Source organism: Callorhinus ursinus, unplaced genomic scaffold, assembly GCF_003265705.2.
Source record: "Callorhinus ursinus isolate GAN/ISIS: 27379988/994484 unplaced genomic scaffold, GSC_fseal_2.0 scaffold9, whole genome shotgun sequence".
Taxonomy (NCBI): Eukaryota; Metazoa; Chordata; class Mammalia; order Carnivora; family Otariidae; genus Callorhinus; species Callorhinus ursinus.
The window spans coordinates 23,287,927-23,315,204 of NW_027397071.1; the positions used below are offsets into that span (position 1 = coordinate 23,287,927).

The window sequence follows — 27,278 nt, forward strand, 5'->3', positions numbered from 1 at the left end:
TAAAATGTTTATACTAAAGACAGACCAAAATTTGGCTACTATTGAATGTATGATTCAACTGCATATGTAAACCTTGGGCTTATAGAATACACCCTATCCAGTGTAATACACCAAATAAATGTTTCTGAAGTAAGTACCATTGTTGTCTCTTGTATCTTAACTCTACTACTACACCCTACTACATGGATCCTGAAGTTTATTAATGACATAAATATGATGTTAATGGTATCTTTTATAGGCACAATAAAGGAAACAACTTATGAAAAGCATCTTGCATAACCAAACAATTTTGAGTCTGCCACATTTTCCTTCAGTAGTCAGAGGATCTTAAGCTGCCTTAACAGCAAGCATAGTTTCTTCTTCCATCACCAGATGCATCTTTTCTAATACTATCACCTTCCCCCCACTCCCAGACCCCAGTACAAAACCCCCCCATCACACTAAAATTTTTTTCTGGAAAATCTCCTTCTGGCTCCACTACTGTATTTCACATCAGTGACAAGTGAGTACTATTCATAAGAAGTATACATAGGAAACATACTAGATAATATGAAATTGAAAGGGAATAGCCATGGACTATATTGTTTTCCACATCTACTACATTATGCCTAAGATATAAAGTTTCATAAATAAAGTAAAATACTATATGTATCTATTACTTTTTTTTTAAAGATTTTATTTATTTGACAGAGAGAGATAGTGAGAGAGGGAACACAAGCAGGGGGAGTGGGAGAGGGAGAAGCAGGCTTCCCGCTGAGCAGGGAGCCCGATGTGGGGCTCGATCCCAGGACCCTGGGATCATGACCTGAGCCGAAGGCAGACGCTTAACGACTGAGCCACCCAGGCGCCCCTGTATCTATTACTTTTGATGGTACACCTGGGTTACCAGTCTGCCACCCTGGACTACCAAGAACTAACTCTCAGAGGGGGCACCTGGGTGGCTCAGTTGTTAAGCATCTGCCTTCGGCTCAGGTCATGATCCCAGGGTCCTGGGATCAAGTCCCACATCGGGCTCCCTGCTCTGTGGGAAGCCTGCTCCTCCCTCTCCCACTCCCCCTGCTTGTGTTCCCTCTCTCACTGTGTCTCTGTCCAATAAATAAATAAAATCTTTAAAAAGAAAAAAAAAGAACTAACTCTCAGAGGGGATGAGAAAATGAAGTAACACAGGTAAAGATCTAGTACAAAAGTGTCCCCTTCATTCATGTCATATTTATCATATATTATAAACTATCTTTATATGTGCATTTGTACTATACTTCTTGTTTCAATTCTCAAAATACAGATCTGTACACTCAAAAAAACATGCTTGTTCGGAAGCAGATATTTGTACACTTATGTCCCTAGCAGCATTATTCACAATAGCCAAAAAGTGGAAGCTACCCATTCATCAATAGATGAATAAACAAATGTGACATATATACACAATGGAATATTATTCAGCTGTAAAAGGAATGAAGTTTTGATACATGTTACAACATGAACCTTCAAAGCATGATGCTAAGTGAAATAAATCAGACACAAAAGGGCAAATACCGTATGATTCCACTTATATGAGGTACCTAGAATCATTGAATTCATTAGAAACAGAAAGCAAAACCGTGGTTACCAGTGGCTGCAGGGAGAGAAGAATGGGGAATTACTGTTTAATGGGTACAGTATTTTAGTGTGGGATAATAAAAACGTTCTGGAGATAGTGATGGTTGTACAACAATTATCAATGTCCTTAATGTCACTGAACTGAACACTTAAAATGATTAAAATGGTACGTTTTATATGTATATTTAACCACAATAAAAGCGCGTTTTATATGTATATTTAACCACAATAAAAGCAATTAAGGGGTGCCTGGGTGGCTCAGTTGTTACGCATCTGCCTTCGGCTCAGGTCATGATCCCAGGGTCCTGGAATCAAGCCCCACATTGGGCTTCCTGCTCGGTGCGAAGTCTGCTTCTCCCTCTCCCACTCCCCCTGCTTGTGTCCCCTCTTGCTCTGTGTCTCTCTCTGTCAAAAAAATAAATAAAATCTTTAAAAAAATTAAAAATAAAAAAATAAAAGCAATTTAAAAAATACTTGTTAAAAGATATACACTGCAATGAGACAGTATACCTGATCTATCTTAAACTGGGTTTGGCTAGGATCTCCGGGTGAAAAGCAATGAGCAGGTAGATTTAAAAAAAAAATTTTTTTTTAAGATTTTATTTATTTATTTGAGAGAAAGAGTGAGTGAGAGAGAGAGAGAGAGAGCTCATGAGCAGGGGGAGAAGGAGAAGCAGGCTCCCCACTGAGCAAGGAGCCCAATATGGGACTCTATCCCAGGACCCTGAGATCATGACCTGAGCTGAAGGCAGACACTTAACCGACTGAGCCATCCAGGCACCCCAAGCAGGTAGTTTTTTAAGAACTGGACCAGTTTTCTAGGGGGTACAGAGATCTAGAGATGTGAAGTCAGAGCCACCTTTAAGATTTTACTTTCCTTAAAATATATTTTAAACCTGGGTCTATTCTCTCCAAATCACCTTGCTTCTTTTTGTCTTACTGATTTACACCATGTGTTGCTTCCAAACAGAGGTTCAATTTCAGTCTTTACCCAGTACCCTATCCTAAAAGTAAAAACCTAGATGTTGCAAGGTTCTCAACAAAGGGTGATTTTGTTCCCCCTCCCAAGACATCTAGGGATGTCTGGAGGCATTTTGGGCTTGTTACAAATGGTGGGGGGTGGGCGCCTGGGTGGCTCAGTCATTAAGCGTCTGCCTTCGGCTCAGGTCATGATCCCAGGGTCCTGGGATCGAGCCCTACATCGGGCTCCCTGCTCAGCGGGAGGCCTGCTTCCCCCTCTCCCACTCCCCCTGCTTGTGTGCCTGCTCTCGCTATCTCTCTATCAAATAAATAAATAAAATCTTAAAAAAAAACAACAAATGGTGGGAGGCGCTACTGGCACCCAGTACATACATAGAAGCCAGGGATGCTGCTAAACTCACAACACACAGGACAGCCTCTCATAACAAAGAATTAACTGACCCCAAATGCCAGTAACGCTGAGGTTGAGAAATCCTAAGAAGTTCTAAAAAATTAAGAAATTCTAAGGTTCTACTAAGTTGCTTGATTTCTGGTAGAAATTGATTATAAGTTGCCTTCTTTGCTTCCCTACCTTCTCTTTTCACTCATATCTTGTATAGGGAAAAAGCAAATTTAAGTACATATGTAAGAGTAGACCTTTTATTTTGAGGAAATAGAAGGAAGGATCAGTGGTGATGCTTGGGGGGATAGGTGAAAGGATGCTATTTATGCAGTCACTCTCTTCACCCTGGCCAATCCTACCCATGATATTCTATGCCGTGGGGCAAGGTAAAAAGTAGAGGGGGCCAAGGCGTTGGGGACAGAGGAGAAGAAAAGAAACAAACACAATCCAAGTGAAGCCCAGTGGGAGGCAGTCTATGCCATCTGGATTAGATAATTCTTCCTCGTGGCCATTTGGGTATGAGGAAATATCTCTATTTCCAAAAAAGGTTATAACAAAAACATTTTAATTCAATTAAAAATGTAAATCATATATTTTCCATAACTAAACATTCTATTTACAAACTCAACATACTATTTATGATTACCTAAAACTTGCATTTCTTCTGAGGAGCAATAATCTGAGTGTACAATACTACTGTGTCTATAATAAGAACAAATACTTTTGCTTTTATTTTCATCTTGTGTGATATTAAATAACAACAGACCTGCTGTAGCAAATATAACTCATTTGGTAAAATTTAGGTATTCTGAGAAATTCACTAACATTGTCAGGCCTCTAGACCTTTAGAGTAATTCATTATAATGGTACATATTAAAATAGTGCCATCTAGTAAGCTTTTGGAAAACTGACATACATACTAAAACCAAATATGTGCACACCCCATGACCCAGCAATTCCACTCCCAGGTATATATTCAACAGAAGTGCATATATACAGTCACCAAAAGACATGTATAAGAATGTTCTCCACAGCATTATTCATAATAGCCAGGAACTAGAAATTCCTCAAATACCCATCAATGGTAGAATGGAAAAATTTTGGATATAATAAAAATGGTTAAGCTAATGAAATACTATTCAGCAATGAGAATGAATGACTATAAACACATACATTCTGAGTAAATCTCACTCTAGCAAGTTGAATAATGGCCTCCAAAGAAATCTAGGATCTAACTCCAGGGAACCTGTGAATGTTATCTTATGTGGCAAAAGAGGCTTTGCTGGTGTGATTAAATTAAGGATCTTGAAATGAGATTATCCTGGATTATCCAGGTGGGCCCTAAAGGTAGAGGCAGAGGAAGATTAGACTACAGAAAAAGTGATGTGATGATGAAAGCAGAGGCTTTAATACCAGGTAAGGGGCCACAAAAACTACAGGGAGCCACTGGAAGTTGAAAAAAGACAAGGAAACAGATGTTCCATTCACAACCTTCAGATTCAGGAACCAACCCTGCTGATAGCTTGACTTTGGCCTAATAAAAATAGTTTGGGACTTCTGATCTCCAGAACTAAAGAGAATGAATTTGTGTTGTTTTAAGTCACTAAGTTTGTGGTAATTTGTTACAGTGGCATCAGAAAACCAGTATACTCACAAATATAGCAATGATCAAATAAAATAGTATACCACGGTGGGGGGGGGTGGGCAGTGCCTGGGTGGCTCAGTCGGTAGGCATCTGCCTTCAGCTCAGGCATGATCTCAGGGTCCTGGGACAGAGTCCCGCATCCGGCTCCCTGCTCAGTGGGAAGTCTGCTTCTCCCTCTCCCACTCCCCCTGCTTGTGCTCTAATAAATAAAATCTTTAAAAAAAAGAGTACATTGGGGTGCTGAGTGAGGTGGCACTGGATTGGCAGGCAGGCAGGGCTGCAGTCCATGACACTAGGGAGCAGCTCCAGAGCCTAGGAGCGTGAGGCAGAGGGCGATGGAACAGGGTGTGCCTGTGCATGGCACCTGTCGTAGACTTCCTGGCCCAGGGCTGTGAGGCACCCAGAATGCTGGCAGCCCTCTTCTAGCCCCCATCCACCTTCTCCCCCTCTTTTTCTGTCCCTACTCCCACTCGTGTGCTCTCTCTTGCTTTCTAAAGTAAACAAATCTTAAAAAAAAATATTTTAAAGTAATTTCTACACCCAGCATGGGGTGTAAACTCACAACCCCAAGATCAAGAGTCACATGCTCTACCAACGGAGCCAGCCAGGCGCCCCAAGCTATTGCTCATTTAATGAGGTCAGCTAAAGAAAGAGCTCCTCAGGATCCTTGAGATGATAATTCTCACATCCAGAAGATCAGATCAAGGGAAGTAGCTCTGAAGAACAAACTTCATGTTACTTAAACGAACTACAACAGCTTGCCACCTTAGGAAAAGGTAGATATGAAAGAGTATACAAGATCAGGAATAAATTAGATGGTCAATGTTTTGCAATTAAAAATTTACAATTAAAAAAATCCTGATTAAGGGTGCAACTAAACAGATTGCTTGAAGGTACTATGGTGAGTGAAGGTATTGGCAGGTCTTCGGCATCCTGCTTGTAGGGCCATCATAATGCTTGGATAGAACATGTTCCTGTGGCCCGAATGCAAGGTAGAATTTCTATTCAGTTGCCATCTGTGGAAGTGAGGTTGGAACCAGGAGGATGACAAAAATCAGTATGATGTTAAAAATGATTAAAGTAACAGCTCATCCACTATCCTCACCAAGTTCACCCTAGAAAAAGAAAAATTCTTAGAAGAATCTGGCATTGAAAATCAGACTAACAGACTGATGAACTACATCACCAATTTAGTCACAAAAGATGCCAGTGAATTTGAATCATTCCTTTCACTCCAAGAAAATGGCTTGGCTGATTTGTCTTCCAGATTGTTGAACATCAGCGGCCACTTAGGCATGATTGCGACTTTGAAGAGAATTTCACATCCATCGAGGAATCTTCTGAAGAAAACTTAAAACTTGTTGGGGCAGACATCATCTCATGGAGTGCACCTGATGTTGCACATCCAGATCCAGCTGTGGGACTCTCTCTGTGAGACTGGATAGCTGAGAGAAACAAGCAGGGCCAGGAGTGTGGGGGCCAATCTGCATGTCCTTATGTTATGGCCAGTGTTGCAATAAAAATTTTTCAAGAATTGGAGGAAGGTGTATTTTATATTCATAACATGAGAAGAGTACACATATATCTGAAGCCCAGAAATATTTTCCTCATGGCCCTGATCAGCAAGTAAAAATAAGAGACTTTGGTCTGGCCTGCACAGACATCATACAGAAGAACACAGACTGGATCAATAGACATGGCAAGAGAACACCAACACATACTTCCAGAGTAGGTACTTGTCTGTACCCTTAACCTGAAGAGTTAGAAGGATCTGAGTGTGACGGCATATCAGATATGTATAGCTTGGGTGTGATCCTACTGGAGCTCTTTCAGCCGTTTGGAACAGAAATACAGCAAGTACAAGTTTTAACAGGTTTAAGAACTGGTCAGATACTTGAATCCCTCAGTAAAACACAAGCCAAGTGTATCCAGCACTTAACCAGAAAGAATACAACTCAGAGACTGTCTGCTCTGTTCAGCTGCTGTAAAGTGAACTTTTCCAAAATTCTGGAAATGTTAATCTCACCCTACAAAGATACTAGAACAAGAAAAAGAAACTGAAGAAACAGCTAAGCCTCCTTTCTCAGGACAAAAGGGTTAAATATGAAATGGAAGATAGGAATGTGCCTTTCTAGCCTTAATTAGGCTCTATAAATGTGGAAGTGGTCTCAAACTCTTTAAGCTAGTCAGCTGGAATGTAAATTTTCAATTTTTATTATGGTATAAAGGGTATAATACTTTTCTTTAGTAAGCCTGTATAAGACTTATTAAAGTGAAGTTGTAAAAGTTTTTAAAAAGTGTATTATTTATGATTGCATCTACACAAAATAAAAGACAAAACTAATCTATAGTTTTAGAAAACAGAACAGTAGTTACTTCTGGGGAGGAAGAAGGTAGCGTTAAAATAGGGGCAAGAGGGGCTTCTGGGGTGTTCGTACAGCTGTATGTTGATCTCAGGGTCAGTGATAGGACTACGTTTAATTTGTCAAAATCCTCACTTATATACTCTTCTAGATGGATGGTATATGCAGTTTTTAAAAATTGGTAACTTTTCAGCATTTATCAATTTGATAGGCTACTGAAAAAGACAGATATGTATTCAAGGAAGTGGGGAAAATATTTACGAAACAATAACCTTATTTCTCAAGAACCCTAAAGATTTGTTTCTATCTCCACAAGATTTTAAAAATCTCAACGGACAGTATAATGACTTTTAAATGTTAAAAAATAAAAGTAAAACACTGCTTAATGAGCTTTGTTATGCCTAGATCCTAGGACTGTAAATTACAAAAGTACAAGTAAAACCACATTTCCTGAAATAACAATAAAGGAAAAAGTCAGGTACTATATACCAAATGATAAAAATATCTTCTGGGCCTAAGATTCTTGAAATTAGTAAAAATGTTAATAATAGAAATCTGCTGCTAATCTACATAGATTATTAAATGTAAAAACAATTTATAAAACACATCAGAATTTTATTGCTTGAAGAATACAGCATATGAAATCACAAGAATGTCAAAATGAAAAGTCACTAGGCTTCAAACATATAATACATTATCAGATGCAGTAAAATATTAATTAACCTGAACTCTGCATCAGGGGAAAAAAAAAGTGTGGAAAAATATCTAAGTTGTTTACTTAAGAAACAGATAATCTTAAAATAGAAAGTATATGGATGTTACAGTACAAATTAGAAAAGCCAACACTTATTAACTTATTATTTCTTAGACTAGACTACCTTTGGTACTTAAACTTTTAAAAAAACAACCCCTTCTACCTTGTCCAAAGCACTTCAAGGATACAGTATCAACTTCAACTTAAAACATCCAGCAAAATTAACCTTTTCATGGCATGGGGGAAGTGTATTTAATAAACATATGCTAATATTTCATTTTTTCTAAAACTGCAAAATAAGATCATTAAGAAATCTAATACTTATAAACTTCACTTATTTAGCTCTTCAATTAAAATTGGAATCCCAGCAGCCACAATTTATCCTTGGGCTTGGTAAATATACAAATTTAAATGATTTGGCAACTGACATAGGAATTTAGATTGCTTTATACTATCTTAAGAGGCTTTTTCATTCTGTTTCCAAAATACACACACAATATGCCATTTCCTCAACTCACTGGATTCCTATAAAAATCACTACTTTATTTTTATTGTAACCAAAGTAAACCTTCTCCCTTTTAATGAGTAGGTTGAAACTATTTATGTTTCACATAGGGCTGATCTGTTATGACATGCTTTCTTAAACAAAATAAAGCCAATCATTTTTAAAGCTATCACTCAATTATGATGGAGACAATGATGCCATTTCAAAAGGAAGCACTGGACACTCTAGGCCATCTAGTCAAGAAAATGTAAAAGTAATGCTAAAAACAAACAATAAGTAAACTATAACTACAAGTTAAATTACAAAAAAAATCCCTCTTTTACAGTAAGCATGCTTATTAACTTTCATTTCTTTCCCCCAGCAAAGGTTTGAATATTCATGAATCTCCATTAAACCAATGGAACCTAAGCAATTGTTTCACAAGGTCCAATAAACATGGATGGACTAAGCAAGTAATACTATCAACAATTATTGGAGTGAAATAGTTAAGAATCATGACAGTCCTCAAAACTGGGCAGTCTTTGAAATGTAATAGCACAGCTCAAGATGAATTATGCCATAATAAAATTGTAGTTTTTACCTCTACATAAAACAAAAACAAAATCAGAAACATAACCCACTGAATTTATACAACTACTGAACACACTCCTTCTTAGTTTTTGAATGTTTAGAGATTTTTTCTAAACAAGTATATTTATCTGAGCATATATATTTACTGCCTATATATATATATATATATATATACTCATTTTAAAAGACAAAAAATTCAGATACTACAAAACTGAACTCTGTTTTTTCACCAACCTGATCTAACATCTACTGCATCACACAACACCCTCCCCCCAATAATTTAAAATTCCCAATTTTTAGTTTAGTTAAAAGGGCAGAGGAAATGCAAATGCAGATTTAGTTTCTGTATGTATAAATTTCACTGTATTTTATAAACGACGTTTTCTGTAACACTGTTTATTGATCAAATAAAGGACTCACTGCTATCTAAAATTTCATAAACACCATTAAAAATTCAAAATTGATATTATACTGAACCTTAAATTTTCAATAGTTCAAAGAGACAGTTTTTACATGAGTAGCACACAATAGATGAAACTTAACAACAGACATCCCTAGAATACCAATGGCAAGTCCACCAAGATGCATACAAAATTACAGATAAGCATTTCTTTCACTGTTTTCTTGTGCAGGGAAAAACATTTATAGAGGAAATAGAAACTCAGCTGGTAAATTTCAGATATCATCATCATCTTCTTCATCCTGAGAAGATCCTGCCTGGTGAGATGCACTGGCTGTGGCAGCAAGCTGTGCTTGTTGAGCAGCTTGCTGCATTTGAAGCCATTCCTGCTGGGCCAATTCTGCTTGTTGCTGTCTAGCCTAAACACCAAAAACATAAAAACAAATAATGTATATATTTTTTAAACTCACAACATATACACTTCAGTTAAATATAAATTAAGCCAATTACAGACTTAATTATCAAATTTGGGTATTTTCCAACCACAATATAACTGTTATACATCTGGAGAACATGAAATCTATAAGAAAATATAGACGACTGCCTCTCTGTCAACTAAGGACAGTTTCCAAAACTTCGTTCTTTTACAGACAGTCCCCTTTATGCCACATAATTTTATGACCTTTGGCTCAACTGAAGTTGAAAAGGCTGGTAGAAAAATCACAATGTCCTCTCTTTGGTTCCTTTCTCTGCTTCTCATTCCTTTTGTTTCACTTGATTCTTCTGTCCCCTCAACTCACAGTTAACATGCAAACATTTTTCAATCTAAAAATTATTTCTGTGGTTTAAATGTTGTCTAGTACAGTACCTTTAACTCTTAAGGAGAAGTACTATACATGAATGCAATAGCTACCTTGATGTTTGAGGGTTTTTTTTTTTTTTTTTTAAGATATTTACTTATTTGAGAGAGCGACCGAGCGCACGGGCTTGAGTGCCTGGGAGAGTGGTGGAGGGAGAGAGATAGGGACAAGCAGACTCTGCCCTGAGCACAGAGCCCGACGGGGGGCTCTAACCCACGACCCTAAGATCATGACCTGAGCCAAAATCAAGAGTTGGATGCTTAACCAACTGAGCCACCCAGACACTCTGATGTTTGAGTTTCTCTCACAGTTCCCTACCCTATACATACATTTCTCCTCTGTCCCTCTCCCCATAAATACACACACACACATACACACTTCTCATAAACAGTAAAGAAAACGCACTTATCCAGGACTGAATTTAAGTGAGATAGTTAAAATCCATTCATCTGATATATAGCCTCTCCAACAATCATCACAGAATTTTTAGAAACCAGGGTGCCTGGCTGGCTCAGTAAGTAGAGCATGAGACTCTTGATCTCAGGGTCAGGAGTTCAAGCCCCACACTGGGCATGGAGCCTACTTTGAATAAATAAATAGAAAAATAAATAAAGATTTACATTCTAAAGCTTTATCCTTAATAAAGAATTTTAGAAACTAAAATACATACATATGCATTGCACACACTGTTGCAACATCTAAAGCTCTTTCCCAATTTAATTTCATCCACTCACAGAAAAATCCCACGAAAAGGGGAAAAAATGAATCTGTTCTTGAAAAGATCATATAATTTCCCATTGGATTCTTTTTTTTTTTAAAGATTTTATTTATTTGACAGAGAGAGACACAACAAGAGAGGGAACACAAGCAGGGGGAGTGGGAGAGGGAGAAGCAGACTCCCCGCTCAGCAGGGAGCCCGATGCGGTGCTCGATCCCAGGACCCTGGGCGCCCCTCCCATTGGATTCTACCGAGATAATGCTGTTTCTCTTTCTCTGCCTTTTCTCAGAATTGTTCCTTAAGCCTGGCTCATATCCTCTACCTTCCTTTATGCATGGCCAATTCCTAGTTATCATTTAAAATAGAAATTGGTCTTTCTTGACCCTTCTAGGTCATATTGAATACTCTATTTCATATGCCATAATTCTCTATGCATTCCTACACCTATCTACTTTATTCTTTAATTATCTGAGCATATTATCTTTTTTCTCCACTAGACTTGAGAATACAGAATATTTTCATACTCTTTGCTGCATTCCCAACATATAGGCCTCCAGTATTTTCTGAATGAATATTTTGTGGGGAAATGGTAATACTCAGCATAACTCTAAAATTAAGATTTTACCATGCGCATTCCTAACTTTTCTTAATAATCTGTCATGAATTTACTATCCAAACATTTCTAGATGAGAATTCTAATCAGGCCATGATCATACTTTAAAAAAATCGTCTGTTATACCAATTAAGTCCACTTTCTCAGCCTAGAGTTCAAGGTCCTCCAAATTACTGCCTGCCCTAACCTATCTCCCAAATCAACTTCTGTAATATATACTTGGTACTCCAAAAAAACTTAGAACATAAAATATTTCCCAGATACACCATACCCTCCCATTTTTGCTACCTTAACTCATGCTGATATTCACTCTATTTGAAATTTCCTAATTTTCATGAAATTCCACTCTTCCTTCAACTCAAACTGAAATACTATTTTATCCATTAAGTTTTTTCCTGATTCCTAACTGTATCATTCAGGATCTAATCAGGAGACAGAAGTCACACTAGTAGGGGAACAGAGAAAATGAAATATAAAGGATTGTTAACCAAGTATAAAGCTGGTAACTACGTCATTGAAAAGGCAAGAAAACACTAAGATATCATGCAACTGGTAACTATCAAAACCAGCCACCATCCCTAAAACTGGGGCAACAAAGGAAGAGGCTGGAATTTTTAAAACTTAGAAGCTTAAAGGAACAATCCATGGAACTGAAACTCAGACCTCTGAAGAAGGGACATAGATTGGCTGGAAAGCATCTCTTGAGCTTGGTAGAGTGACCCAAGGTTTGAGACCCACATCCCTAAGGAAGAGGGTGAATGTTTAGGCTGGTTCTGTAAGTATTAAAGAAAACTGCAAACTGGATTCAAGTCCTGCTACAGGAAAAAAAAAAACAAAACTGATGCAGCCAGAGTGAAGAAGCACTGATAGGTTATTCAAAAGAGCTTGAAGCCAACAGTTAGTAAAAGAAAGGAGCCCAAGTGCTGCCTTCCACCTCCAACCCGGCAATCTCCCTCCAGAACCCCCTCGTGGCAGCAGAGTCTATAATGAAGTCCACAAGAAAAGCAGAAACTCGGTTTGCAGAGTACTAGGCTTGGTCACAAATCAAAGCATAGAAAGGCGGGTTTCAGGCTAAGAAAATTGTTTAGTAACTGGCACATGGTGTTTTTTTCTTTTTAAAATTTTATTTAAACATAATTATGCTGGGCGCCTGGGTGGCTCAGTTGGTTAAACGGCTGCCTTCGGCTCAGGTCATGATCCTGGAGTCCCGGGATCGAGTCCCATATCGGGCTCCCTGCTCAGCGGGGAGTCTGCTTCTCCCTCTGACCCTCTTCCCTCTTGTGCTCTCTGTCTCTCATTCTCTCACTCAAATAAATAAATAAAATCTTTAAAAAAAATAAACATAATTATGCTTACAAAAATACACTCATATTGGGTAACAGAATGCAATATAAGTTTAACTTACTCTACTCAATTTGGACCAAAAACTTAGTATATAGTTTAAGCTCAAAAAAAAAAAAAAGGATTTGCAATTTGATTTATTTTTCACCTACTACAAGTGTATACAAAAGATTCTCCATCAAATGCTACAACAAAACATTGTAATGTTTCAATGCCAGTTTACAAAGTTCAATAACTAATGGATTGTTGAAAAGGGTGGGGAGAGCCTATGTAAAAATGTGAAAATGTAAAGCTATCCAATTTTTTTTTTTAAGATTTCACTTATTTATTTGTCAGAGAGAGAGAGAGCATAAGCAGGGGGAGTGGCAGGCAGAGGGAGAAGCAGACTCGCCCCTGAGCAGGGAGGCCGATGTGCGGCTCGATCCCAGGACCCTGGGATCAATGACCCGAGCCGAAGGCAAACGCTTAACCAACTGAGCCACCCAGGCGTCCCAAAAGCTATCCAATTTAGTTAATTATTGCTGTGGATCACAAATCTACACAAATCAAGATTCAGATAATCTTGAATCTGAATTAACACTATCAGCTCAGTTCATCTGCTGAGGTCAACAAGAAAACTGCACACTAGCTGTTTTTCTGAGTTATGCAAAAAAGAAAATTAAGTTTCTTCCCCAGCTTTTCAGTCCAGAACTGATATTATACTACAGGCAAGGTATTCCTTCCATTGTCAACATTCATAAGGAGACATGTGAAGTCGGCTTAGGTTTAAATTTGTATTAGCACTCACATGCAAAATAACTGGCACACTCTTACACTGCCAAAATCTAATGTGATGTCTCCGTTCTTGGGATCTCTATACGTTCCTCATGAAACAGTCAGCCTCATATTATAGTTGTTAGTGTACCTATTATCATACCTCTCCTACAAAACAAAACTTTGTTTGTTTAGGAAATAAAAAATCAGATATTCTAATCACCACTTTCATCCATTTTTATTTTAAAAAAGTATGGAAAATAGTTATTCTAACACACAGACATATTTACTTTTATGGCAGGAATACCCGGAGTGTAAAACAGACTAAGAATGCTTCATGAAAAACATTTTAAGAGTTCATAATGGGGCGCCTGGGTGGCTCAGTCGGTTAAGCCTTTGGCTCAGGTCATGATCCCAGGGTCCTGAGAGGGACCAGATCAGGCTCCCTGCTCAGTGGGGAGTCTTGCTTCTCCCTCTCCCTTTGCCCCTCCCCCCTGCTTGGGTTCTCTCTCACTCGCTTACACACTCTCTCTCCCAAATAAATAAATAAAATCTTTTAAATAAAGTTCATAAGAAAATTATAGGTCAAACCAAATATTTGAATTTAATAAACTTAAGAATACCTACTCTGTGCCTTAATCAACTATAAATAGGTAAAATTTCATAGCACAGAAAAAAAAAACTCAAATAGTTTCAGGTCTCTACACAGGTTTAATTGCAAAAGGTGCTTGATCTCATGTTTATTCAGTGATCTGCAAAGACACGTACTGGTTACAATTAAAATTTAACTGACTTTTAAGTACCATGGCCCCATATCAGCAACCACACTTTTCTGTCTGGACATAAAAACATTCCCGTGCCTTTAAAATCTTTGCTGACTGATAGATTTTGTTTATATTCAGTGGTACTTTTTCTAATTTCCTTTTTCCCTCTTGCCTCTTATCCAATGTACCCCAAGTATTTTTCTTCTAAAATGGGAGTGTGAAAGAGAGTAGACATATATTTCCTAATTCATTTCTTCTTTTGGAGAGTTTTCCTATGTTTTAAGAAGCTCATTCCCAAATACTAAAACGACTCATTTATAATTCAGAGTTAGCCTTAATTTCAGTATATTAATGGTTTCCCCTTTCCAAATATTTGTTGCTAACAGCTGAAAGACAGCTTCAAATGAGGCTGCAATTGTGTTAGTGTTTAAAGTCTAAAAGATGAGGGGTGCCTGGGTGGCTCAGTCATTAAGCTTCTGCCTTTGGCTCGGGTCACGATCCCGGAATCCTGGAATCAAGCCCCACGTTGGGCTCCCCGCTCTGCGGGAAGCCTGCTTCTCCCTCTCCTGCTCTCCCTGCTTGTGTTCCCTCTCTGGCTGTCTCTCTCTCTGTCAAATAAATAAAATCTTTGAAAAAAAAAATAAAGTCTAAAAGATGAAATGAAACTAATGAAAAAGATATTATATTTACTTAACAGTTCCTTTCATATTTAGGACTTCACTGCTTTGTGCTTTGAGGAAGAAGTACTAGATAGGTGCTATAATTTTATCTCTCTGCTGATCTTCTCACAAGAGCAAAGAAATACTAAGGGATCTTGACCCCATAGATGAGGGTAAGAAAGAAGGGAGATAAGGAAGAGGAAAAAACAGATGACAAGCATAGAAAAGCAAAGACAGATTTGGCAGATTTCTTTTGTTGTTCTTTTTGCCCTGGAAAGGATAAGGCATGTTCCACTTAAAAGTTCCAAAATAGGGGCGCCTGGGTGGCTCAGTCGTTGGGGCGTCTGCCATCGGCTCGGGTCATGATCCCAGGGTCCTGGAATCGAGCCCCACATCGGGCTCCCTGCTCGGCGCCTGCTTCTCCCTCTCCCACTCCCCCTGCTTGTGTTCCCTCTCTCACTGTCTCTCTCTCCATCAAATAAATAAATAAATAAAATCTTTAAAAAAAAGTTCCAAAATAAAGTTAAGCAGACAAAATATGGGCTAGAACATTAGCATGGTAATGAAGAAAGAGCAAGTTTTGGAGTCAGAAGATGTGAGTTTTGAATTTAGACTCCAACACTTCCTAACTATATGAACTTACTTGTTTTATTTAACTCAATCCTTTCCAGTACACTACGTTTCAGAATAGCAAGAACCATGTCTCTTTTGTATACCATTATAAGCCTAGAATACAGCACTACGTCTGGTAAGTAGTGAGGACTTCAGTAATTATCTGTAAAACAAATGAATGAATGATCTCAATCAAGTTTCTCCATCTCCAAATCTGTTTCTTAATGTGTAAATGAGTATAGGAAAATTTACATTTATTTATTTTACTCATACTTATAAAAACTCTGCAAAGTATGTAAAGTATCTAGCAGAGAATCATTTTCTTTTCATCAAATATCTAATTTGGGGGGCATCTGGGTGGCTCAGTCAGTTAAGCATCGGACTCTTGATTTTGGCTCAGGTCAGGATCTCAGGATTGTAAAAAAGAGCCCTGAGTCGGGCTCCGCACTGTCATGGAGCCTGTTTAAGATTCTCTCTCTCCCTCCCCCTCTCCCCCTCCCTACCCTCTCTCCCTCCCTTTAAAAAAAAAAAAAATCTAATTTGGAACTCTCTAGGTGATCTACAATAGCAGAGAATTAATAAATAATAGCCATTAATATTTTTTAATCATCTTTCTTTGTAACCTCATATTCATATGGATTATATATTGTTTGCTTGTGTTTACGCCTGCTTCAAAAGCTTTTAGTAACTCTTTAGTACGTATAGGTGGTTGTGAGGATTAAAAAAATACAGGTAAATTACTTAGCAACATGATTAACACATGGTTAGAACTCAAATGTTAGTAAACTTTTATTTTTCTTATTAGTTTAAATGGTTTCTAGTGCTTAATACCTGACAACACTTAAAATTCAAATGCTTTTTGATTCAAACCCAAATGACTGTTATTACTACAGAGATCAGGTATGGTGCCAATCTGGAAGAGATTACCTAAAATGATACTTCCCAGTTCTATAACACAATACGGGTAACTACAATAACTGGTACAAAATCTCACCCTTTCTATTCAAACCAAAACTGCCTTACAATCTCAAATGAGAGGCCAAAACTTAGTGGGGAAAAAAGAACTTTATCCTCTCTCTTCCTTTTTTATTTTTTTTTAAATAGAGGAATATTAAAAAATAAAATAGAGGAATATTAGTACTTGGTGCTAATTCTTCAGAAACTGGTAATCAGAACTTGAATAAGAAAAAAAAGTTCTCTCCCTTTCTCTGTTCTACTAGCCCTTCAAAATTTTTTAGGATTAGAATGTTTGTTTTATTATTTCTTTTAAAGATTTTATTTATTTATTTGTCAGAGAGAGAGCACAAAGCAGGGGGATTGGCAGGCAGAGGGAGAAGCAGGCTCCCCACGGAGCAAGGAGCCCAATGTGGAACCCAATCCCAGGCCCCTGGGATCATGACCTGAGCCAAAGGCAGACGCTAAACCGACTGAGCCACCCAGATGTCCCTATAGAATGTTTGTTTCAAAGGTGTGTTAAAAACTTAATTTAACTAGGGTGACGGGCAATAAGGAGGGCAACGTGATGTGATGAACACCGGGTATTATAAGCAACTGATGAATTACTGAACTCTACATCTGAAACCAATGATGTACTATATGTTGGCTAACTGAATTTAAATTAAAAAAACTTAATTTAACTATAAAATAGATGTTTATCAAATTTTCCTCACATGCTACTCATTATAAGATCTGATATAGTATTTTCTCACCAGTCCCATCATTTTAAATTTTAAGAATGTTTAGGTATACTTCTCATGCTTTTAAGTGGGTATTTTGTCTAGAAAAAAAAAAAAACCATCAAAGTAAAATCTCAGTAGTTATTTGGAGTTATTCTCCTCAGAAAACAGGTTGCTACAAATATATACTTTTCTAAGAAGTAAATAACTGGCCAAACAGAGTCAAACTGGTTAGTTAGATCTAAACATCAGATTCTATGATCAAACAATCAGCCACAGAAAGAAAATCCTCTGGGTATGTATGTTGATTTAGGAAATGATTTCAGAAACCAGTATGATTTCTGTTAGCAAACAGGGCAGGATTCAGATGAAAATAATTTAAAATGCATTACTTACTTTTGCAAATAACTCTTGTTGCTGTCTTAATAATTCTTCTTCAGGAATGCCAAGGTTTTCCAAACGAGAACTGGCCTTTCTTCTTTTTAACGCTACAGTCTTGCATTCTTGTAAGACTTCCTTTACTTCACTGATATAAGAGCCAAAGCCCAAACTTTCTAGTGCTAGGGAAATGAAAATAGGAAAACATGAAAGAGTGATAAAATTTAGTCTTTCGCCCATCTATGGAACACTAAGTTTTTGTGGGTTTTTTTTTGGGGGGGGGCTGCTGTCTTGTAATAATTTTACCTATTTTATAGTTGCACAGCAACTATCTGAATGGCTAAATCCATTTTATCAACTTTCTTAATATTAAATTGCAAATTAGATAAAACTTGAGGAACATTTAACAGCATAGGTCTTTCCTTTTCCTTTTCTTTCTAACTTTTAAAAACCAAAGCATTTCCTGTGAGAAAAACAAAAAGTCCAATGTAAGAATATGTGCTTTTAGTAAGAAAACATTTTCCTATACCACTCATTGTAAATCAAACATCATTAACTCAGTCACTTTTTCAAAGAACACAAAAAAAGGAAATATTTGGAATCTATTTGTTAATAACATATTTTGTGCCATTTGGCTTAGAAAAGGTAGGCTGGTAACACATGTTCTAAGTGTCAGTACGATAGGATGAAAGAATAGATAAGTTCTTTTGTACAATATATCAACAGAAAACTATTTTTAGCAAAGACACTCAAACTGCCAAGTTTAAGAAATACTGGTGGAAATAACTTATGAAATTCAGCATTTATATTCAGCCAACAAGTTTCCCTTGAAAATAAAATTTAACACAAAGCACTATAAAAACATTTCAAGTGATGTGGCAGAAAAATGGGATAAAGGAAAACTGTAAGGATAGAAGCATTAACAAAAAATTCTCTCCCTTTATTTTTTCACACTTAAAAAGAATATTTTATAATAATGCACTTTCTAAATGCCTTCTGTAATCAAGACAAAGCATTAAGTTTCCTTTTGGCTCACAGTAATTAAAATTATATTTTATAGTTTACTATCTGTTGATATCTCCAAAGGCATTTGGGGGTTTTTTGTGGTTTTTTTGGCATTTTTGTTTTCTGACCCAATGATGAAATATAGGTGGTGAAAAACATAGTAAATGAACTTAACTTAGTTCATCAGTTCTTGTAGTTTTTCAACAATTATGATGAAACAGAGTGCCCTCAATAAAGATGCCCTGAATTCTAACATCAGGGATTTGCTCTTCAGGGAGAATACCAAATACACCTTTATGGATACACATTCCCCCCTGTGTAAGCTGTGGTTTTTAAGACATTTTGAAATGATAATTTTAATTACTTCAAATATTAAGCTGTTTGCATCAACCTTCTTCAGAAATAATCTTGATGCCAAAAAGCATAGTACTTGCTTGAACTTTAATTATATTAACTTATTGCCCCTCTTCACCCTCCAAAAAACTTCAGTAAAGCATTACTCTGAATTCTGTATATGAAATTAACCACCACATAATTCTTGGCCTCAAGGAGCTTGGGGTATAGTGGAAAATTAAGTGAAGATTAGGCAACCTGCATTTTTTATTTGAATTGACAGACGGATTATTAAGCGTCAATGACAGAAGTCAAAATTTTTCTTTTACTCTCTTTTTTAAAGGCATGAACGTAATAGTATATTTTCAGTAATATTGGCTGGAGATAATACCAAAACCAAGAATGGCTTATGGTTCCTCCCACATTCTGAAGAAAGTCTTATTTCCTTAGTGTACACCAAGTTTCTCCAGGATGTAGCCCCACCTTCCAGCTTTATTTCTGCCATTAAATCCCTGCATACTTATGCTAAATCTGACAGCTCAGTGTTTCCCAGCAGACATCAGTTTCCCACATTCATCCTGATGGTAATGCATTCATGGCTCAAATCAAACTCCATCTTCAAATTAAGCTTTCCTGATCCTTCTATACAGAAGTAATCTCCCCCTAGTAAAATCAAACAGATATCTTAGAATTTGAAATTTGGTTGTCAATATATTCATATAACCTTCAATACATATCTCCAAGCTTCAATTTTCCTTCTCTGAGAATAGCATCTATTTCATATCTTCCTAAAACATATGCAGTATAGTGGTTATGCATGTAGGCCCTAAGGCTGCCAGACTGATCCCAGCTCTGCCTCATTTCAGCTGTGTGACCCTAGATAAATTCCTTCACCTCTGTGCCTCTAAAACAAGAATAACAGTATCTTTATCTCATCAGATCAGGTTACTGTGAAGAATAAATGAATTAATATAAACAAAGAGCTTAGAACAGAGGATGGCCCATAGAATGAGCAAATAAAGTACTCACTATTATATTTTTATTATTTTTGGATGTGAGAGTAATATCAAGTAATCTAAGGCATTTAACAGTGTCTAGCACGTAAGATTAGCTTAACCACTTGGACTATTTATTATTCATCTTTATTTTTTTTCTTACATTTAAAAGAGTGCCCTACCAAAAAAAAAATTAATTAAAAAAAAAATAAAAGAGTGCCCTGATAAGTGTATAGGACCTAAATAAATGTAGAGATATGCAGTATCACACTAAATTCAAGTTGAACGAATATATTTGTAATATAAAATAGTAAAATTTATAAAATTAACAAATCAACACAATGGAAATAACTCTTCAAAATATCATGAATTACTAGACTAGACATCAAAAAAAAAAAAAATCCAATCCAAACTACCTTTAACCATGGGTGGCTTGAATTAAAAATTAAAAAAAAAACAAAGAATTCACCTTTAAAAACATCTAGGGTTGAGAGCACTGCTTTCAAAAAATTTGCAAGTAAATCCAAGGTTAATATTTAATATTATTCAAAGAGCTTCCATATACAAATCTGTACTCTCAATAAAATGGCTCAATGGGAAGAGCCATAAATTTAATTTCAAAAACTACATTGACTTTAATCCAAATTTTAAATACATTTTGGCTAACAGATAGCCATAAGTGGTTACAGTATCTTCTAAACAAGACGTTTTACAACATTTGTTACCATGTAGTAATAATCATTCCCATTTTACACAAAGGAGAATCTTAAAGGATAAGGGAAATGACTCATAAGCAGGGCCATCATTTGCAGTGGTGCAGGTTATTTAGTGCACAACAGTACCATATCTAAGGAGGACCATTCCTACTGTAAACACAGATTTGTATGTTTATTATGGCACTTTTCTGGCAGATAGTAGTAAAGGTTTTTAAGTAAAAAGTGCCTTTTTCTAGTTTGTGTAAAGAGACTTAATGGACTGTTATGGCCCTGGCTCTAGGGATCTCAGAGTAAAAGCCAGAAAAGAAAAAAAAAACAAAAAAACTGTGGGTAAAACACATACATCACTTGCTCCTCAGAGGTCTGTCTGCTATCCTCTGCCATGTATTTTAAAACTATACCCAGAAAAGTGCATGGTATATTAGGGGAAAAAAACACTTGGCACAGTTTTCAATTTGAAAGACAGATGTTAACAAGACAAACACTTAAAAAACACTTTAAAAAAAAAAAGGTAAAACTTCCACCCAGCAACAATAATTCTAATATAGTCTTATCTTATTTTACAAAAGTGATATAATCTTATAAAGTTGTTATAACAAGACTTTGTGTGACCTGTATAATGCAGGTTTTTCATTAAAAAATTAAAATACATAAAATAGCATTCTCAAATTTCTCTATTTTCTTTTGTTTATAAGTTAAGGGAAGGGGGTTGATGTAGTTCACTTAAATATATTTAGAGGATAATATAGGCCAATGTGACTTCTTGGCTCATGAGCCTGGCAAAGGTTTCTGAAGACCCTTAACCATGTCCTCTATGGATCACTATTCCTGAGAATCTGGGACAATAATGAGAGACTGATAGCAGAGCAGGAACCAAATATCATCCATCTTTCTATCCTTAGCAGTATCTAATACAGTGCCAAGTACCTAGTAGTATTCAAAAGAAATTGTTGGGTGGCAGAAGGAAAATAAAAACGAAAGATATATCAGTTTTAAGGAAAATAATAAAATCCCAACTTGAAAAGAACAATGCCATATACAATGTGTCCCCTTGGAAAAAAAATATAAGCATGCATGATTATTTAGGTAATACAGTATCATTCTCCTTATTATTACAACTTCTCTGCAATCACTCAGGTTCTCTGATTTAAAAACTACTTCACAACCACTTTCTAAAATAGACTGTGGTTTAGGCTTTATAGCAAATCTACTCAAACTATGGTCCATGAACTTGTGCCAGAACTGCTTATAAAGGTCTGTGATGGGTTAAGTATGAAAATCAAAGTAAGCATTTTGGAAACTTCACAGCAAAACTGTAACTATGTGCGGGTGATGGATGTGTTAGATAACCTTACTGTGGTATCATTTCACAAATATGTACACATATCAAATCATTATGTTGTACACCTTAATCTTACACAATGTTATGTCAATTATATCTCAATAAAGCTGGGAAAAAAAAGAACCTTCATAGCAACTTGACAGTAATTTTATGTCTACTAAATCTAACAACAAAAACTGAACTTTTGTCTTTTTTTAATTTTGTTTTTCTAGTGATCCATTTTTACTGTGTTTTACAAAAGTACCAGTGTGAGAGGGACTGAATTTTTAAAAATCCTTTAACATAGATAGCTTGGAGAAACTCAATTGCTGAAGAAGCAAATCTTCAGAGACTTTTTCAAACTTTCACTACTTTCAGTTACTATTGTTATAAATGTGGGGGGGGGATTTAGCAGAAGATTAAAAATGAAAAAAAAAAGTCACTTAAAATATCCTTACTTACACTTTGGCTTTAACAAATGGCATCATGCTGTAAGATTAAACATAACAGACTTCCAGCTTTATGTTTCAATCAGTATCATTATAATTTTAAAAATGATTATTAGAGCATATCATGTAAGGGTCTCAACCTCAACTGATTCTCAATAAATGCAAGTAATACCTGAAACAATTAGGTATTATATATACATAAATGGGGAAACCTTTAACAGAATTGCATAAGGCCAGAGACTTTCCAGTGTAGAACTTGCCACTTTTTTTTTTTAAAGATTTATTTATTTATTTTGAGAGAGTGAGAGTACATGAGATTGGGAGGGTTGGAGGGAGAAGCAGGCTCCTCACTGAGGGAGCCCGATGCGGGACTCAATCCTGGGACTCCAGGATCATGACCTGAGCCGAAGGCAGTCGCTTAACCAACTGAGCCACCCAGGCGCCCGAACTTGCCACTCTTAACTCAATGTCAGTTCTTTCCATAATACAACAGACTGTGTTAAAATTCATTTAAGAATATGTGTTCACAGGGGTCCCTGGGTGGCTCAGTTGGTTAAGCGTCTGACTCTTCATTTCAGCTCAGGTCATGATCTCAGCATCCTGAGATCAAGCCCCAGGATGGGGCTTGAAATTCTCCCTCTCCCTCTCCCCTTGCCCCCTCCCCCACACTCTCTCTAAAATAAATACATCTTAAAAAAAAAAATGTGTTCACAGAAACCAGCGGTGAAATAAAAGGAACACCTTTTATAGCTTAGAACTCCTCTGCGTATCTGTGATCTTCAATACGAAGTCCACTTTCCTAAAATAAATACATTTAGAAATTTTTTTTGAATTTAACTATTTCAAAGATTTTCTGGCAATAAAATTATTTCAACTTTAGTAACTTGCATTCTACAGAACTGCCTCAAATGCTTAATTTGCTCTGAGAAGGTAAAGCAAAGTAGCAAGTGAAAAATGACATGTCCTAAAGCAAAATCTAGTTCACTAAACTTATTACTAGAAAATCTAAACTTCAACATGTGAGATTCATACAACTTGAAATATACATTACTATTCCACTTGGATATATCCTACATACCAAAATAATCAGTGCTTACAGAAAAGCAAAAAAAAAGTGTATCTACCATGATTTAGCAAGCTTTAAACACCTAAAAAAATACACACCCTAAGGATTTCTTTTTAAAAATGTAACCACTCAAGACAAAAATTCTTTAAAATGATTAAGGAATGTGAGATTAATACAAGATGATAAATGTATATATTTTATTCCAACTGGACAGAATTGGGGGCAAAAATCGTAGGTCCTTATCTACTTAACAACAGCAATGTTACCAAAAAGAAGGGTAAATTTGTAAGAGTGTAACAGGTCAATGGATGATTTATTTTTCCCCCAATGAATGATTTTTTAAAAAAATTAATCATCCTCAGTACACTAAGGAAAATGCTTTCACTGGAACTTTCTGACTCACACCTTAAACTGAATTTAGCATATTCCAAAGTTGAGCTATTTAGCATACTGCACGCTACAGCTGTACTTTTATTCCATCATGTCAATCAGAAATCTAAATATATCCTAGAAAAGAATAAAGTACCCAAGAAGACAGATTGTAATGTGTTATTAGATTTTTGGAATGATCCCCACTTCTGTGTTGTAAACAAATGTTTAGGCAGATCCTTTAGAAATCTTGTGCAATTTTCATTAGAAAGGCAATGTTGATAAAAGATTCTTTTTCTTTGTTATGAGTTGTAAAGGGAAATTGTAGCTATCTGTGTTAGATAATCTTATGAAAGACTTATGACAATTGTACAATGGAAAAATAAAACACAAGGCAAAACGTATAGAACTTGACTTTCATTGTACTTGCCAGAGTATTCAGCGCACCAAACAAGTAGAAAAAAATACTAGCTTTAAAATCAAATATCATTTTTCCTAGAGATTTTTTTTTCCTCCTCATGTACATAAGTGGAAATAGCAGAGTATACTTAAATATACCTTCCACACATCATTAAGGACCAAAAATGAATCATTTAATTCTTTTGTCAATACTGACAGTAAAATATTGGATATGGTGAATACAAGCAGATGTGTTCTCTACTTCAGAATAATAGGAAAGTCACCTTTAAAAAGTTAAATTATAAAAAACAAAATGGTAGACAACTGCCTGCCTACTTAAATGATTAAAATTAATCATGATTGTTTTACTTCAAATGCAATAAAAAATTGTTAGAATTTTATAAAAGGCAAACAATCACCTCAAACTGAATACAACTTTTTCATAAGAGTACATGTAAGTGCTCTCAAAAAATTAGGACTAGTAAATATGTCTCCCTATGCCTGAAACAAACCATCAAAATGTGGTCCCCCAAATCCCTACTACTGGACTAAATCCTTTCCAAGATAAGAAACGATTGAAACTTTCAAAAATGCTGGTCAATAAAAGCTTACACATACACATCTAAATGGGAATGGCAGCAGGAAAGGACAGGGAAATGTTCCATGAAAAAATCTCTTACAACCTTTCAATCCAAGCTTTAAAATTTATCTCCATAGAGCAAAGCAAGCTACACAAAAGAAAACCTAAGAAAGAGAGAAAAAAGAAGGAAAGAGAGAAGAAGAAAGAAGATAAAGATCATCCGCCCTTTTCTTAACAGAACTGGAAAGTTTTATTAACTTGATGAATGGCAGGACCACTGAACCATTTTTTTTTTAAGATTTTACTTATTTATTTGACAGAAAGAGACACAGCGAGAGAGGGAACACAAGCAGGGGGAGTGGGAGAGGGAGACGCAGGCTTCCCGCGGAGCAGGGAGCCCGATGCGGGGCTCGATCCCAGGACCCTGGGATCATGACCTGAGCCGAAGGCAGACACTTAACGACTGAGCCACCCAGACGCCCCCACTGAACCATTTTTAAAGCAGAAAATATACTGTCTTTATTCAACATCACTAAACTTTACAGCGTTGAACACACTTATGTTAAGAATTCTTTTACTCGTGTTCAGAAAATTTATCTTTTCCTCCACACTGGTAAAAAGGTCGGGTGGGGAAAGGGTGCTGCCTCTCACGCTTGAAGTTCCTGTCTGAATTTTCACTTTCCAAGGGAGAACTCTGGGTTCCTTTCTCAGTTGTCACGATCGAGGTTCCACCTCAGGCAGACAACTTCTCAGAGCTGTGATGTCTGGGTTCAACTTTAGGCAGGCAAAATGCTTGTTTCGGCTTACCTGGCCGTAAACTGAGACGGCAACTAATACTTTATCTTTGGAGGATGTGAGCTGACCTAAACGCTTGCAATCCTTACGTGTACTCGCTGGATGAAAAGCACCATCACAATACTACAGAGGAGTTTCTTAAGGCACCGGCTGCTTCCATGCCCGCGTGGCTTCCCCCCCGCCCCCCACGTCTGCCAGTACTTATCAGGGGAGAGGAATGAAGGCTTTGACATGAACGGGTCACGCGACTAGCAGGCTGTCCCCGACCCTCATTTAAACAAAACCCCACACCTACCACTTACCTTGTATGACGTGCTCGGGTGAGATGGTCTTCTTTTCCGATTTGTTGCAAATCTCATTGGCTTCAGAAGATATAAGGTGAATGAATTCAGTGCAGCAGTTCACCACCAGCTCCCGGGCATCGTTGGCCACCCGGACGTTGGGGAGAGTCTCTTTGATCATCTTATTGATAGCAGCTCTAGGTATAGTGAGATCATCATCGTTGCCAGATGAGGAAGCCATCGTATCTCCCTCTCTCGCGCGCCCCGACTTTTAAAAACTCCCCAGCTCTGCGGCACTATTCCGCGAATTTTTCAAAAGGCTGCCCTCAAAAGTGTGATCCCGGGAGCGCGAAGAGAAGAGGGTGCAGAAAATGAAGGGGGGCGGGGAGGAGCCGGTTCGTGAGGGTGGGGGAACACCCGTGTGAGAGATTTAGGGCGAGGTTGGGAAGGAGGTCGGGACGCTGAGGATTACGGGGACAGCACTGTCCAGGTCGGAGAGGAGAAAGCAAAGGTGGTCCGGAAATCTGAGCACTGGGGAACCACCTTCGTGTCCCCTCAGAGGAGCGGGCGCTGTCGCCTAACCGGTCCCCAACCGCGCCGGAGCAGAGGCAAGGTCCAGGGGCACTGGCCTCACCGCGGTACTGGGCGGACACCCAGCGGGCTTGGCTCTAAAGAGCCGGAGCCCCCGCTGCCGCCGCCGCCAGCAGCCGCTGCCGCCGCCTCTGCCAAACCATCCTTCAGACACCCGCGCCGCCGCCTCACAACATGTCGGCCGCGGCCGCTGCTGGAACCGTGGCGGCCGCCTGGGAACGAATACAGACAGAGCCGGGCACAAGGGGAGCGACAGCAGCGGCCGCCGTGGCCGTTTAGCCCGAACGCAGATCGTGGAAGCCGAATCCGCGGCAACGGTGGTCCCTCCAGAGGCCAAGGAAGAAGGTTTGCTGGAAGCCTCTCCCGACACCCTTTGCGCTACCGGAAGCCTCACCCCCCCGTCCCCCCCACCCTTCGCAGACCGACTTCCGGGTGTGACTGCAGCCCTTCCCCCACCCGCCCCGGCGAGAACAGCCAGTCCTCGCAGCCAGCAGCTTCCGCTTGCCGTCGTCTCGGCACGCGCCTCAGAATCCCAACCCCTCCACTGGGACCGCAGCCCGGCGAGCGTGCGCCTCGTGGTACCGGAGATCCCCTCAGCACGCGCTTGCTCTGGGGCTACGGCGCCAGACTGGGGATGGGGCGAGGGTGGGTCCTCTCTACCATCTCAACCAGCTGAGGCCTCGAAACCCTCTCCCGGCCTTGTTTAAGGACCTAGGGAGCACTGGATCTCGTCTAAGGAACACTCTTTGCTATCCTTAAAGAGCGCAAACTGGGATTGAAAGAAAGAGGCCCGGGTTCAGAAATGAGA

At 37.9% G+C, this 27,278-nt stretch overlaps 1 protein-coding gene and 1 pseudogene across 1 annotated transcript; one reads left to right on the plus strand and one right to left on the minus strand.

Annotated features, from left to right (window-relative positions):
- The first annotated feature begins 4,939 nt into the window (after positions 1–4,939).
- On the plus strand, positions 4,940–6,739 carry LOC112824290 (eukaryotic translation initiation factor 2-alpha kinase 1 pseudogene; annotated as a pseudogene).
- Positions 6,740–7,561: 822 nt separating this feature from the next.
- DR1 (down-regulator of transcription 1) lies at positions 7,562–26,855 on the minus strand. The gene is made up of 3 exons (XM_025872217.2): positions 25,901–26,855; positions 17,589–17,752; positions 7,562–9,615 (listed from the first exon to the last, which is right to left on the minus strand). The coding sequence occupies exons 1-3, from the start codon at positions 26,118–26,120 to the stop codon at positions 9,472–9,474; spliced, it is 528 nt and encodes a 175-aa protein (XP_025728002.1). The 5' UTR covers positions 26,121–26,855; the 3' UTR covers positions 7,562–9,471.
- Between the last annotated feature and the right edge of the window lie 423 nt (positions 26,856–27,278).

What these genes read in the sequence shown, in the direction of transcription:
- DR1 (XM_025872217.2), bottom strand. Translation starts at nt 26,120, where the DNA reads ATGGCTTCCTCATCTGGCAACGATGATGATCTCACTATACCTAGAGCT. An exon ending in ACCCGAGCACGTCATACAAG is followed by an intron (nt 17,753 to 25,900) that starts GTAAGTGGTAGG and finishes TCATTTCCCTAG; the next exon opens with CACTAGAAAGTTTGGGCTTT. An exon ending in AACAAGAGTTATTTGCAAAA is followed by an intron (nt 9,616 to 17,588) that starts GTAAGTAATGCA and finishes TTTGGTGTTTAG; the next exon opens with GCTAGACAGCAACAAGCAGA.